Source organism: Moschus berezovskii, chromosome 1, assembly GCF_049115385.1.
Source record: "Moschus berezovskii isolate FMDL1 chromosome 1, NW_MosBer_1.0, whole genome shotgun sequence".
In the NCBI taxonomy this organism is placed as follows: Eukaryota; Metazoa; Chordata; class Mammalia; order Artiodactyla; family Moschidae; genus Moschus; species Moschus berezovskii.
Window position 1 is genome coordinate 104084521 of NC_142460.1, and position 16649 is coordinate 104101169.

The 16649-nt window shown below is 43.0% G+C and overlaps 1 protein-coding gene across 9 annotated transcripts in view; it reads right to left on the minus strand.

Moving 5' to 3' along the window:
- The window catches only part of VPS8 (VPS8 subunit of CORVET complex), a 313442-nt gene that overhangs the window by 9398 nt on the left and 287395 nt on the right, over window positions 1–16649 (minus strand). Inside the window, exon 46 of one of the 9 annotated variants that reach the window (XM_088838476.1) lies at window positions 823–1071. The exons of the other annotated variants lie outside the window; for them this stretch is intronic. Coding sequence (XP_088694602.1) covers window positions 1060–1071 — 12 coding nt within the window. The 3' untranslated portion in view covers window positions 823–1059. Of the gene's footprint in view, window positions 1–822; window positions 1072–16649 lie in introns of those variants that run through there. 9 annotated transcript variants of the gene reach the window in all.

Genomic DNA, 16649 nt, shown 5'->3' on the forward strand with positions numbered 1-16649 from the left:
TTCAACTAAACCACGTCAACCAAACAACCAGCATTTCTCTTTTTCTAAGGTGTCCCAATTAGGTATGTTTTCAACATTCACTGAGTTCACTTTCATCTTAGCAACCCTTAGGTATAATAAGCAAATTTAATGTTTCTTGCCACATGGTTTGCTGGATTTAATTGCAAGCCCTACACCTACTTTACCACGTAGGTTAACACAATTGTGTAAATGGAGGAGAAAAAGGCTGCCCAATAGGAATCAAAAATTCACAATCAAGGCTCATAACAAGAGCCTCTACCTTATAAACCCTAGTCCCCCTCTCCTGGAGAAAAAAGCTGGAGTAATAAATAGGTAAGTGTGCACACAAACACATACCCAGAACCGTAATTTCAAACAGGATACGCCAATGCAGGGTGGCACTGAGTCCCGGGCTTGTCATCGTATTCTGCTCGAGGCCCTTACACTCCTTGGAGATACCTAGGGAAGGGATTTTCTAATGACATCCTTGAGAACTAAAAAATGTGGTTGTTCCACAGGTGTGAAATAATTGAAGGTGATAGGTCCTTTCTGATAACACAAGCCATCATCCTGAACAACCCAGATACCGAACAAAGGTGCCATGGCTGGGGCCACCCTGGAACCCTCTGGAAGCAGAGCTGCTGCAGAATGGAGATGCCCTGTTCCTGGCCAGGCCGTGCTGTCACTGTGGAAGTCTATCTGAGAACAGGTCATCTGAGGAGACAGCAGAGCTATCTGCAGATATGCCTGGGACCCAGCAGATGCTCACCTGTCTTAAAATCCTGCCTGGAACAAGACAGCTTTTAAAAAAAAGAGGAAGCATTCAGGGAATGACTAACAGCTCTTGAAGGTGAGGATTTCTGTCTGCTGCTCCTTGCGTTGATGGATCCAGCAGTGAGGTGGGGTAAGGAGGGCAGGACGGGGCCCCGGGAGGGGGCTGGTCCACAGAGTCCTCTTCAGCTGGTTTATGCCCCTCCCTATGCAGGCTCGTCCTCTCTCACCTCCAGGCCTCACGAATGGGGAGCCAGTTCTCTGGTTCAGATATTTCTGGGACTTCTGCTATATTAGCACCTGGGGTATAAAGATGAGTCAATCAAGAGGAGCTTAACATCTCACAGATTCTGGGACATGAGAAATCCACAAGATTTCATTTTCTCCAGTGTTGATAAGCAAAGCGTGAGAGATTACTGAGGTATAATAACCATATACACCATGTTTACCAGGGCAGCCTCGTTTGAAACGACGCTCTCACATCATCTACATACATCGTCAAAATGTCCCTGAAATCACGCCATTCTGGGGTCCAGATTACACTCTTGCACACACGAGACGTGGAAGGCTCAGCTCTGGCCCTGTCTCTGAGCCCTTCTGTCAATAACTAAGCAGCCACGTGGCTGGTCCATAACTACACTGTGCTCCCTGTAACTGTCTCCCTGCCTCCCTGTCAGCCTGTGAACGTGAATATCAGAACTACTTCTTACTCATCCTTCATTCCCAGGGCTCTGCAGCCAGAAGATGTTCAACAAACATTGGCTGAACATCCCACATACTCCTTTACTCTGAGCTGTCCATCTTAGGAATCAGAGTGGGCAGCAGCTTGCTCTCCCTGGCCCACTGTGAAATCACTGGCATTGTCTTCCTATTTCTAAGAACTTGATTTTGTAAAGATTCTTTGTGACTTCTGGCATGTTTATCCTGTATCTCAGTGAAATATCTATTTTGTTTAATTCACTTTAGGGGGAAGGATTATTTCTCCAATGTCAGAAAATACCAGCCCTTTTAAGAAGGAAGGGAAATCTACCAAACCAGTGGGACTTGTGGATAAAAGCGTCTTTCTGTTGTTGTCCTGGCATATCCTGTGCTGGACCCTCCACTGCATGTGACCAAAGCCTGCCCGTGACACTGCAGTGGCTGGCAGACAAAAGCCTGGGCTCCAGGGCCTGCCTGCCTGTGCCCACACCCCAGCATCACCATCACTGGCACCACAATTGCTGGCAAGTTACCTATTCTCTCTGAGCTAGGGTTTCTATGAGCACAGTGAAAACAGCTGCCCCACATAAAGTGGCTGAGAAGATGAAGGAGTACACAGTAGAAGCCTGGGACTCCGCAAGTCCTCACCTAAGTGTTACTAACTGGAGGCACAGGAGGGCCTCCCCGTTTACACACAGTACTGGTCACGTATACCTAGTCCTAACGTGGCCACTGAACACAGAAAGAGACGAACCGTCAGAGCACAATGCAGACAAGACTGGCAACTCTGGCAATGAGAGGGAGGGGTGGATGCTGCAGGAGAGAGAGAAGGGGCAGTGGGGGGAAGCCTTGAGCAATAAGCGCCCCGAGGAAAGGGCGCTGTCTCCCACTCACAGTGCCTAGCACTTGGTCCGGCACGGAACAGCTATGAAATGACTATCTCTGATCAAACCAATGGAGGCGTGGGAAGGGTGAGCAGATTTTCTACTTCTTACATAGTCACTGAGGCGTTTCTAAACCACCTGGAACTTGCAAAGCAGGAAGGGGCATGCAGGGTGTGACTTCACACAGACCTGGTTCCACCTGGATTCTGTGATGACTAGTGAGCAGTTCTGGCTGAGTTATTTAGTTTCTTCTTTAGCTGCAAAACACTACTCTCCAGAATTGTGAGGATCAACTGACATGTGGGTCCGGCACCCTTTTGATGGTCAGTAAATGGCCGTGACTGCTGTGCCTGTGTTATGTCTGTGCCTAGGGGAAGCATCTGGAAGGCACAGGAAGGGACTGAGAAGCTGCGAACTTGAGCGCTAATCTGGCCATAGGTCCCTGTATAACCTGAGCAGGTCCCACTGCTCTGCTGGGTCTGTGTTCTGATCTATAGAAGGGCAGTGCTACCAGGGCCACACTGCCATCTGGGTGCCGTGAGATCACAGGCATTTGGGGCACAAAGGCTGAAGGTAGTGGTGTTTACTGAAGCTAATTGGGGATCTTACTGCAACATTAGAAGCAAACTAGGGCAACCAACTAGGGGTGCTGTCACAAAGACCCATGATAGGGCTGAAGAGAAACAGTAGATTCAGCCTAAGATGCTGTACAGAGAAACTGATTTGCTAAATCAGTGCCATGCTCAAAAGAAAAGTAGGAGCGCCAAATCTGAACACAGTCTCAGTTTGTGCTTTATGGTGCTTTATCCTTAAACGTAAAGCACCATATCTAGACCATCGAACCCACCAGGCACAGAACTGATCAGGAGTGATTCTCCAATTGGAAGAGAAAGATACTATCTGCTAGAGCAAATTTCTTTCCTCCATGTAATGAAGTCCAGTAACAAGAGCTGAAAATTAAACTAGCTGAACATGAAGAGGAAGAAACAATGACAGCCCCGGACATGCCCTTGTAACACTCAGATTTAAAGTAAACCCAGTGGAAAACGTGGCCCTGATGATCTGGGAGAGCCCCAGGGAGAGGGATGCAGGGCAGAGCGAGTGTACTAGCCCATTTCAAAGCTCAGTGCCTCACAGATGGGTGGAAGTGAGAGCTGTAATTCCATCCGCTGCAAGGAAAAAAGCAAACCAGGGCTTTCGGGATTCACAGGCCTCATAAGCACATCAAGCTTGATACAGGAAACAACTCTGATCGCTGCCACCCCGAAGGCTGAGTTCCTAGGAATACGGATAATAACACCAAGCATTCTGGATATGGAGCCTTCCGAGTCATACACGCAGACAGAGGTACTCACGGGAGACTGAGCTCTGCCTGTTCATGCCTTATTCTTCACAATAAACAAGGCCCTGAGATAAACATCCCAGCATCTCTGTTCCTAACTGTCTTCCCACATGAGAAGGCTGAGCCTAGAATGTGAGAGGCATCGGCTCTTGGTCTGATTTTGTGATGTAACCGTCTCCTCTGTACTCCAGGAGCCTTCTGCTGGCGGTTCTGTAATTTGCTGGTGGGGATGCAGGCAGAGCCGGAGCAGAATGGACGGAATGAGAGCCATATTTCCCACTTTCTCCTGCTTTGGCCTCGTTATCAAGTCTTTCTTTATTTCTTATACAGTTAAGACAATGGCACCCCACTCCAGTACTCTTGCCTGGAAAATCCTATGGATGGAGGAGCCTGGTAGGCTGCAGTCCATGGGGTCGCTAAGAGTCAGACACAACTAAGTGACTTCACTTTCACTTTTCACTTTCATGCATTGGAGAAGGAAATGGGAACCCACTCCAGTGTTCTTGCCTGGAGAATCCCAGGGACGGGGGAGCCTGGTGGGCTGCCGTCTATGGGGTCACAAAGATTCAGACATGACTAAAGTGACGTAGCACATATATACACAAGCTGTTTCAAACTAGAGGTCCTTAATATTTAACCCTATTGCCTAAAGTGAAACTGACTTCAGAGATAGGAGTGAAACCATACTTCCTGCTCCACCTGCAAACAGAAAACACCTTTCCTAAAATTCCCATCCACAAGGCAGTTTGTTTTTACACAGAACCTGGCCTCTCACCTTCATTTCCCAAGGCCGCAAAACTCTCCATGAGCTCACAGTTAATAATGAACTAGGTGAAGAAATAATAAAATAAGCTGGTATGTTGCTAAGCTGACTGGAGATAGGCGGGAACACCTGGCAGAACATCTCCTGAGGAGATTTCTCTCAGAACCAGCTGTGAGGGAAGAAAGTGTGAGGCTGGACATGGAAATTGTGAAAGACTGACTGAAAAACATCCATTAAAAAACCCCATGATCTACAAGACCACAACTGAAAAGAAACAGGACAGTGACTTTTCACAGCAGAGGAAGAAATGCTGGTTTAAGTTTTCTATGAGGTGAAAAAGGAGTAACCACCACTGCAGCAGCTAACAGTTATGGAGCAAGTGATTACTGTGTGCCAGCGTGCTCTGAGCCCTGAACTTGTATTATCCACCTCATCTAATCATCAGACACCCTAGGAGGTTGGTTCTTTTGTCACCCTCATCTTCCATTTGGAAGAACTAAGGTCCTGGGTGCAGGAGGTGCCCAAGGTCACTGGTTGGTGGTACAGCCCAGATCTGAACTGGGCGGTCCAGGCCAGGGGTCTCCTCTACTTGCCATGCTCTTGGCATTGACCTGGAAAGAGCCTGACAGTCACTTTCAAGGGACCCAGAAGGTTTTACCCACACTAGGTACAAACCGGAGAAGGCAATGGCAAGCCACTCCAGTACTCTTGCCTAGAAAATACCATGGATGGAGGAGGCTGGTGGGCTGCAGTCCGTGGGGTCGCTAAGGGTCGGACATGACTGAGCGACTTCACTTTCACTTTTCACTTTCACACATTGGAGAAGGAAATGGCAACCCACTCCAGTGTTCTTGCCTGGAGAATCCCAGGGATGGGGGAGCCTGGTGGGCTTCCGTCTATGGGGTCACACAGAGTCGGACACGACTGAAGTGACTTAGCAGCAGCAGCAGGTACAAACAGCTCATGTAGCTCAGTATCAAACAAATAACCCAGTCAAAACACGGGTAAAAGATCTATTTATTTATTTTTGGCACCTGGACAGGGACTTGAACCCTGGGCTCTCTGAGTAAAAGTCTGATGCTCTACCAGCTGAGCTGCCTGGGTAGGCAAAAGATCGAAACAGACATTTCTCCAAAGAAGACACACAGATGAGCAAAAACCACTTGAAGAGATGCTCAACATCACTAATTATTACAGAAATGCAAATCAAAACTACAATGAGGTATCATTTCACACTGGTCAGAACGGGCATCATCAAAAAATCTACAAAACAATAGATGCTGGAGAGGGTGTGGAGAAAAGAGACCCTCCCACAGCATTGTTGGGCATGTAAACTGATACACAGTCATTGTGGAGAACAGTATGGAGGTTCCTCAAAACACTAAAAACAGAACTACCATATGACCCAGCAATCCCACTCCTTGGCATGCATTTGAAGAAAACCATAATCTGAAAAGATGCATGCATCCCAATGTTAATGGCAGCAGCACCATTTACAATAGCCAGGACATGAAAGCAAGCTAAATTTCCATCAAGAGGGGAATGGATAAGGAATATTATTCAATAATATTGTAAAGTAATTAGCCTCCAATTAAAATAAATTAATTTTAAAAAAGAATATTACTCAGCCATAAAAAGGAATGAAACTGAATCATTTGTAGAGATGTGGATGGTCCTACAGACTGAAGTAAGTCAGAAAGAGGGAAACAAATACTGCATTGATTGATACTGATACATATATGTGGAATCTAGAAAAATGGTACAGATTATTTTATTTGCGAAACAGAAACAGAGACAGGTAGAGAACAAATGTATACATACCAATGGGGAAAGGGAGGTGGGATGAACTGCGAGATTGGGATTGAGGTATACACACTACTGATACCATGTATAAAACAGATAAGGAATGAGAACTGACTGGATTGCACAGGGAATTCTACTCAATGCTCTGTGGTGACCCAAATGGGAAGGAAATTTTAAAAAGAGGAGATATACGTATATGTATAGCTGATTCACTCTGCTGTGTAACTAATACATTATAAAGCAACTATACTCCAATAAAAAATAAAAAAGCGTATATGTATATACAATGGAATATTATTCAGCCACAAAAAATCAAAACAATGACATTGGCAGCAACATGGATGGATCTAGAGACTGTCATACTCAGTGAAATAAGTCAGACACTGAAAGACAAATATGATATCGCTTATATGTGGAATCTCAAAAATGGGAACAAATGAACTTATTTACAACACAGAAATAGTTATGAATGTAGATAACAGACTTATGGTTACCCGGGGACAAAGGAGGGAGGCATAAACTGGGAGATTGGGGCTGACATATAAACATTACCATACATAAAATAGATAACTAATAAAAACCTGCTGTATAGCACCGGGAACTCTACTCAATACTCTGTAATAGTCTATATGGGAAAAGAATCTTTAAAAAAAAAAAAAAAGGAGTGGATATAAGCATAACTGAGTCGCTTTGCTGTACACCTGAAACTCACACAACACTGTCAATCAACTATACTCCAGTAAACATTAAAAAAAAAAAAAGGGCACACTAGGACTAGCTGGGTCACTATCTGAGCCATGCTCTTGAAACACTGATGGCCTCACCTTCTTCAGAAGATCCTTCACTGTTCTGTTTTCTAGTTAAAACATCCTACACCAGGCCTATGAGGGTCTCAACAAAAAGCCCAGGAGGCAGGAGGGCAGATGAAAACCCTCTACAGCTGTTAGTGTCATGCCTACACGTGCATCTTGGAGGGTTGGGCTGCAGAAGTCCTGTGAGAACCAGCAGTGCTGAGGAACGAGCTGAGCTCTTGCAGGGAGACACCTCACGCACGGTGTGAAGACAGTTTTATGCACACATCAGGTCATGAATGTGTTCTGCCAGCACAGAAAAAAATCTGAGCGTGCCTGACACAAATCCGTTGTGTTGATACTGTTGAGGTCAGTTATCTCATCTACAAAACAGAAACCTGCATAACCTTCTTCACATGAGGGGAGTAGACGGGAGGGAAGAAGGGGAGGAGAAGGAAGAAACAGGGAAAATGCTTCCTGTCATCTATTTAAGTCTCTGGCCTTATTCTACTTCTTTTGTGTTTGATGTGTATATTAACCCAAGAGGTAGACTTGATGTCTGATTTACATGGGAGAAGGTTCAGACATGTTAAAATACAACTTGTAAGGGGAGCTCCTGACAACAGGTCTAATCCTAAGCCCACTCTCCACGTTAGTAATAACACGAGCTGCTCCAAGTGTGGAGGTGTCAGGGACTTTCCGAGGACAGCCTGAGCTGGGGGTGTGCCGGGGGGCTGAGGATCCCTGGGGCCCCTGATGAGGTCAGAACCACAGAGTGCTGTGTCACTATACAGCTGACACAGTGTTTTTTCTCATTTGGTTGTCCACCCATTTTGCTCCCTCGCAAAAAGCAATGTCCCCCAGTTGGTTTCAAGTCTCTGACGCCTGTATACTCCACCTGTCTATGCTTGGCTACTCCTAACCTGCTTTGGAAAGCAACACCCTGAGAAAAATCTATGGTGGCAAAAATTAATGAGTCTCACTAAGATTAGAAAATAAAGGTTTTTTAAAAACAGATTAGGCAACTGTGAAATGCAGCCTGAACTTTAAATAACTAATGTAGTTCCTTGGTCAAATTCATAAACCTTGCCTGTTGTCCTAACAGGGATTACTACTACAGAGCCATCTGAGTGTAATGGGAAGCTCAGACTCCCAAACACATTAAAAAATAATTTCTGGGTATCACCACCCCATGTCATGGAGGCATTATCTACAGTTGGCATTATCTGGAGATGTCAGGACACAGACCAGGGCCACTGGTAACTAGAAATGAAAAATGAAAGTACCAGGAAATGCAGTGGATGACAACTAGGCTGGGACCCCCAACCGCCTTCCTTTCTGGGGGCACTGTCCTATGCAAACTTTCATTCTTGCTACATGGTATATTATGGTCCTTCCATTCTTGCTTTTTATTTCTGTCAGGAAAAGAAAATCTAAAAGAATCCAGGAAGACTTATTTTTATGGGAAGCAGAGTTACAAAGAAAAGCTCCTGAGTAGGGTGGCATTTTCTGTTAGTCAGAAATCCCCCTTTGTCTTATTAAAAAATCAAAACAGGGAATTCATATATGTAATTAAGGCTTCCTACCCTTTGATTATCTAACTGATTACTGTCTACTTAAGAGGAAAGTCAAACGATTATCTTGATGGATGCTGCTGTGGGGTAGCAATTAGGACAAAGCTCTCTTCCGAGGGCAGGGTCCTTAATGATTTCCTATCAGGGTCCTGATTGCTGACACATTTTAAATTCCAGCACTCCTGCCCATTTTAACTGGATAAAATAATTACCTGATAACAAGAGCAGTAAAGAGTCAACTGGAAAAGCAAGTTTAACCCTAACATTATATAGCCAAACCCAATTCAAGTTAACAACGTAATTACAAACCTAAGGAAAAGGAACACTTGTGCACTGTGGTGGTACCCAGTTTCTTTTAGACACCAATTTGCTGTCTGCCAAGAGAGAGAGAGATTGTGGACCATTTCTCTTTTGAGATCTTGGTTGTTGGGAGATGGAGGGTAGGAAGTGAAGTGAGAAGAAGAAAGTTAAGAAAAGGTACTATATTAAGCTATTGTAACTGAGGAAAAAACCCAGCAAACTGGAGACTTCCAAATCTTGCCACTATAAAGTAATACTGCTGAACCAGAGTAGCTCTCCCAACATTAGTAGGTACAAAATTATCCATATATAAATATAAATGTAAATATATAAGTTATTTCCAAATTTGGGACAAAAGGCAGAGCCGGACTGCAATCCTTGCCAGAAGGGAGATACACCAAAGGTGTCCTGTGACTGCCCTGGGGTCCTACCTGGATGCACTCTCCAGGCTGAGGCCAAGGGGAAAGCGGCAGTCTTGTGGAGTTGAAGAATTAGAGACAGGAGTCTGGGGCTGGGCAATGGGGAGAATTTTGAAAAGGAGGAAGCTGAATTGAGATGGAGCTCTAGGACTCTATATAGATAGAGTCCCCTTAGGCAGAGGGTCACCAAGAGTTGGACAGGACTAAGCACAAAGCAAAGTAAGTGAATTCTGCCTGATTGCTCAGCTGCACATATACAGGCAAGACTCCAGAGGCCTGTCAGAGAAAAACTGCTGGGGAGCAGCTTTCAACTGCTGGGAGACAAATGGAGCTTCTGGAGGGTACAGAGTGCTGGAAGACAAGGGAATACTGACTTCTAAGGTGAAAAGGCCTTGATAAACACCTGGGTGTCCACTGAGACCAAAAAAAAAAAAAAAAAAAGCCCTGTATTAGGATCAGGGATATTCTAGACCTGGCCAAACAAAGCTTAAAAGCAAGCCTCAAAAATATGTAGCTGATTTAATAGTAAATTAATAACCTATCAGAACAAAACTCAAAAGTCTCTAAAGGAAGACAACAAAATCCAGATGATAACACATCATCCACAATGATGAGTACAGAATCAAAAGTTTCCCAATATGTGGAACAGGACAATGTGACTTCTAACTGGGAAAGAAGCTGATAGAAACAGACTCAGAGATGACTAATACTGGGTTAGCAGACAAGGAATTTAAAGCATATATAACTATGCTTAAAGATTTAAAGGAAACGATAGCCCTAACAACTCAATATACAAGGGAACCTCACTAGAGAAATGGAAACCATAGAAAGAATTAAATGATGAGAGATTAGTAAATGAACCTCTAGCATTGCAAGGTTCCTATATTTTGTGTTAAGTAGTAAAATATTAACTCTAATCAGATTGCAATAATGTAAAGATGTATTCTGTAATTCCTACAGCAACCACTTAAAAGATAAAGAACAACAGAAGAATCAACACAAATACTAAGACATATTCAAATAGCCCTAAAGAAAACAAGGAAGAAGGAATAGGAAAGCAAAATACAGATAAATCAAAAACAGAAAAAGGAAAAGGAGACAGATAAATCAACAATTATAGTTGGAGACTTTTAATACTCTTCAGTAATTATCAAATAACTAGACAAAAAAAAATCAGCAAGCATACAGAAGATATAAAGAGCACTAACGACTGTTTTCACATAATAGAAATTTATAGGAATTATACCCAACAACTGTAGATTACACTTTTCAATGAATAATGTTCACTGAACAATGTTCACATGAATTCACATGAATGTTCACATGAATGTTCGCGTGAATAATGTTCACACCGAGAAACCATATGCTTGGCCATAAGAAAGTCTCAATGACTTTTTAAAGATCTGTATCATACAGCGTATGTTCTTTGACCTCAACAGAATTAAATCAGAAATCCACAACAGTACTGTATCTGCTGCTGCTGCTGCTGCTAAGTCACTTCAGTCGTGTCCAACTCTGTGTGACCCCATAGGCGGAAGCCCACCAGGCTCCCCATTCCCTGGAATTCTCCAGGCAAGAACACTGGAGTGGGTTGCCATTTCCTTCTCCAATGTGTGAAAGTGAAAAGTGAAAGTGAAATCGCTCAGTCGTGTCTGACCCTTAGCGACCCCATGGACTGCAGCCTACCAGGCTCCTCCATCCATGGGATTTTCTAGGCAAGAGTACTGGAGTGGCTTGCCATTGCCTTCTCCACAGTAATGTATCTAGTATGACCTAAGTCAAGTCCCTTATATACAGTGGAAGTGACAAATAGATTCAAGGGATTAGATCTGATAGACAGAGTACCTGAAGAACTATGGACGGAGGTCCGTAACATTGTACAGGAGGCGGTGATCAAAACCATTCCCAAGAAAAAGAAATGCAACAAGGCAAACGGCTGTCTGAAGAGGCTTTACAAATAACTGAGAAAAGAGAAGGGAAAGGCAAAGGAGAAAAGGAATGATACATCCATCTGAATGCAGAGTTCCAAAGAATAGCAAGGAGAGATGAGAAAGCCTTCCTAAGTGAACAAGGCAAAGAAACAGAGGAAAACAATAGAACGGGAAAGACTAGAGATCTCTTCAAGGAAATTAGAGATACCAAGGGAATATTTCATGCAAAGATGGGCTCAATAAAGGACAGAAACGGTATGGGCCTAACAGGAACAGAAGATAGTAAGAAGAGGTGGCAAGAATACACAGAAGAACTATACAAAAAAGGTCAGACAACCACAATGGTGTGATCACTCACCTAGAGCACATTCTGGACTGTGAAGTCAAGTGGGCCTTAGAAAGCATTATTACAAACAAAGTTAGTGGAGGTGATGGAATTCCAGCTGAGTTATTTCAAATTCTAAAAGATGAAGCTGTTAAACTGCAGCACTGAATATGCCAGCAAATTTGGAAAACTCAGCAGTGGCCACAGGACTGGAAAAGGTCAGTTTTCATTCCAATCCCAAAAAAAGGCAATGTCAAAGAATGTTCAAACTACCGTGCTCATTTCACATGCTAGCAAGGTAATGCTCAAAATCCTTCAAGCTAGGCTTCAACAATATGTGAACCAAGAACTTCCAGAAGTACAAGCTGGATTTAGAAAAGACGAACCAGAAATCAAACTGCCAACATTTGCTGGATCATAGAAAAAGCAAGGGAATTCCAGAAAAACAGCTATTTCTGCTTCATTGACTACCTTAACGCCTTTGACAGTGTGGATCACAACAAACTGTAGAAAATTCTTCAAGAGATGGGAATACCAGAGCACCTTACCTGTCTTCTGAAAAACCTGTATGCAGGTCAAGAAGCAACAGTTAGAACCAGACATGGAACAACAGCCTGGTTCAAAACTGGGAGAGGAGTATGTCAAGGCTGTATTTTGTCACCCTCCTTACTCAACTTACATGCAGAATACATCATGCAAAATGCCAGGCTGGATGAATCACAAGCTGGAATCAAGACTGCTGGGAGACATACCAACAATCCATATGCAGATGATACCACTCTAATGACAGAAAGTGAAGAGGAGCCTTTTGATGAGGGTGAAAGAGCAGAGAGAAACAGCTGGCTTGAAACTCAACATTCAAAAAACTAAGATCAAAGAATCTGGTCCCAATTCTTCATGGCAAACAGAAGGAGGAAAAGTGGAATCAGGCTCCAAAATCACTGCAGAGGGTGACTATAGCCATGAAATTCAAGATGCTTGCTCCCTGGAAGGAAAGTTATGAGAGACAAACCTAGACAGTGTATTAAAAATCAGAGACATCATTTTGCTGACAAAGGTTCATATAGTCAAAGCTATGGTTTTTCCAGTAGTCATATATGGATGTGACAGCTGGACCATAAAGAAGGGGGAATGCCAAATAGTTGGTACTTTTGAATTATGATGCTGTGAAGACTCTTGAGAGTCCCTTGGACTGCAAGGAGATCAGACCACTCAATCCTAAAGGAAATCAGTCCTGAATATTCACTGGAAGGACTGATGCTGAAGCTGAAGCTCCAATACTTAGGCCACCTGATGCGAAGAACTGACTCACTGGAAAAGACCCTGATGGTGAGAAAGGTTGAAAGGAGGAGGAGAAGGGGACGAGAGAGGATGAGATGGTTGGATGGCATTACCATCCTGATGGACGTGCATTTGAGCAAGCTCTGGGAGTTGGTGCTGGACAGGGAAGCCTGGCGTGCTGCAGTCCATGGGGTCGCAAAGAGACACGACTGAACAACTTGAACTGACTGAATATATTGGTTATATGTAAAACTTTTATTCTGGGATCAAGGTGGATGTGTGGGGTAACAACTGAGGCAATGAGAAGGTGGGTTTCACTGTAATTATTACAGTAATGATTTTAGTATCATTCAATTTCAACAAACTGTCCTGTTTCAGATTCAGTTCAGTCTCTTGGTCATGTCCAACTCTCTGTGACTCCCTGTTTTAGATAGTGGAGGTTAAAAATTTTTCATTCAAGATTCCTCCTCTCCAAATGCTTTTCAGCTATCACTAAATTCTACTCAAGCATATTTTCATTTTGTTCTGATACTCTCCATTATTTCTGTCCTTTTCTGCTGTTTGCATATTGAAAATTACATCAAAGCAGCTGAGGAGACAGGTGGGGTATAACATATTAAAAAAAAAAAAAAAAAAGGCCACAACAAATACCAAGTTAGAAACTTAGGCCAGACACTGAAAACAATAAACAGTAGTTTATGCCAAGTACCAGATGAAGCATGAGTAACAACTGCTATAAGAATTCAAAGGAAGAGGTCAAAGACATTTAAATCCAGTGTTATGAACTGCAAGTGTGTTTCCTGATTATCTCCCTGGCCTATTCACTCTGCCACTATGCTACAGGTTTACCTCTCTCTCCAAACTCTCAACATTCCTCATTTCCTTCATATTCTCAACTGATTTCTCAGTATCCCAGGCAGAGTGGCCTCTGTGTTGTTCCCAGGTCACACCGGCACTCTCCTGCATCCAGACCTCTGCATCTGCTGTTGCTTCTGACTGGAATGCTCTTTCCACTCAGGCTCACATGAGTGAAAATGAAAGTCGCTCAGGTGTGCCCGACTTTTTGCGACCCCATGAAATTCTCCAGGCCAGAATACTGGAGTGGGTAGCCTTTCCCTTCTCCAATCTTCCCAACCCAGGGATTGAACCCAGGTCTCCCACACTGCAGGCAGATTCTTTAACAACTGAGCTATCAGGGAAGCCCATGACTGAACCTTCAACTTCTTTCAGGTAAAAAAGTTAGCTATCAACCTTTGGTGACTACTTCATTTAAAAACGCAATCTTCCTTTTTATCTCCCTCATTGTGTTTTTCCTCCATAGCCTTCTCAGAATATAATACACCATATATCTTTAATATTTCCCCTCTGTCAGCTGAATGTGAGCTCTGTGAAGGCAGAGACTTGGCTTTGTTCCCTGCAGGATCCCCTTGCACATAGACCGGTGCCTGGTTGTACAGAAGGTACTCGATAAATGTTTTTCGAATGAATGAAGCAGAATTTGAGCTGGAGGTTAAAAATAACGCATCACTTATGAGGGGAGGGAAGGAAGGACATACCAGACTACGGAAAGGAGAGGAAGAGCAAATATGAGGACAGGGGATTCATTATGCTTAAGAAAGTGAGAAATTTCCTTTAGTTAAAGAAGAAGGAAAAGAAGAGAAGATGAGGATCAAGTGTGGGCTGGTGATGCATCAACGGCCTAGACTGTCCATCTAAACTTATTCAGACTTGACTTTGTTAGCACCAAGGAGCAACTGAAGTTTTCTCAGCATGGAAGGGGTGGAGGAGGGGAGACTGGAGCTCCAGGAGACAGAGGCAGTGGGGTCAGTGAAGAGATTCTTGGAAGTAGACAGGTACACTGACTGGGGAATCACAACACTACTGAAGCAAATGGGAGGAGCAGGGAAAGAGATGGCTGGCACTGTTGAAGAAGGCTTCTCACAGCTAAAAGCAAAACAGAGGGAATTAGAGAATTTCTTCCTCCTAAAGACTGCAAAGAAATCTCTGTATAATTTCATTTTCTTTCACACATTGCAGTGAAATTGCGGGAGACAGATATGAATTGCCCTGTATAGTTCCAAAAAAAGGTAGCCTTAACTGAATCAATCAATAAAGGAAAAAGTTATGTGACTCAACCATTTAGAGTGGGGTCTCTTCTTTAAGAAAATGCTGTGTCTGGAATAATAGCTACTATTAACAGCTACTTCACCACAAAACCTGGGGGCTAAAACGTATTCATGTCAAAACAGAATCACAACTAGAATGCCTGTGGGATATGTATAGAAAACAACAAAAACCACGAAAGTCCCAAAGCAGTGACCTGTCAGACAGAACACGCCATATTAAGTAAATACCCACTCTTTACCTTCTCTTCCTTTAACCAAAGAAGATTCCTCACGGTTTGCTGTACATACTAGATTCCATGTTATGATATTCCATGAAAGGACTGGGAGCTTTCAAGGGTGACACAGTAACTGATCTGGGACAGTGGTCCAGACAGAAAGCTGTACTCTGGGTAACAGTATATCAGCCAATCAGGAACATCACCTACATTAATGCAATTCAAACTCTGCAAAGCTCTGCTGTTTGGAGTCTATGACCTTTACAAATAGGTGATATTTCAACAGAGTGCAATTAAGAATGGCCTACTGAGTTGTTTTTAATGCAAAACAATAAGCTGTTGGCAGCTCTGTCACACATGCTGAAGAGAAAAGATCTCTGCCACGTATTTTAGGAAGGCTGAAAAGCTTCATCAGGAATACTGTTGGAGGGGAAAGGCCCTTCTGTAAGCTGCTCAATACTCTGAACTGCAGTAGGGTCCAAAGTTCCAAGATGGTAGACATGATGGCACTACTTGTTTTGATGAGCACTACTTATTATATACTTCCATATGCTGAGAGGGGACCAAAGATAGAATAAAGAACCACCACTGGCTCTGATGTGGTCTCACATACGTATATGATCTCATATGACTGGATTCTACTCAGTGGAAACAATCTTGTCAACTATTAATAATTCAGAAGCAGAATAAGAAGCTGAAAAATCACATCCATTAACCTTCAACTGCCAAAGTATGGTGACTAATAAATAACATGACTAGGTCTCTCATGATCAGCTACAGGGCTCCATTCCTGGCTTTGTTTGGTACAAATATTTTATCCATGGCTTGGATAAACATAAAACAGGCCAACATGCATGGTATGAAAATACATGACTCCCAAAGGTTATAAACTGAAACAATATAAGAAAAGCCCTGTATTGACTCTAAAAACTGATTTATTTACATAGGGTAGGACCAGCAGCATGTGTGAACAGAATCAGGAGTTTGCTATCAAACATAGTTGAATCAACCTTACCAAATGGCTGCTAAAAAAGTTAATGTGCTTCCGGTTCAATTTATAGAAACAGAACCTAGAGAAGGAAAATGATGCACACTGTCCAACAATATGACATTCTGGAAAAGAAAAAAATTATGTAGACAGTTAAAAAACAAACAAACAAAAAAACCACAGCCGTTGCCAAAACTTTGCAGGGAGGGAAGGAATGATGATTAGGTGATGTAAACTGTACATATGACTGTAGTGTAAACTATTGATTTTAGTTAATAATAATGGTGGCTTATTAAGTGTAATCACATACCACAGAAATGCTAGAGGTTAATAACAGGGAAACTTGGGGTGAGGGGATATATGGTAACTGCATATTTTCTGTTCAAATTCTCCATAAACCTGAAACTGCTCTAACAAAGTTTATTGATTAAAAAAAC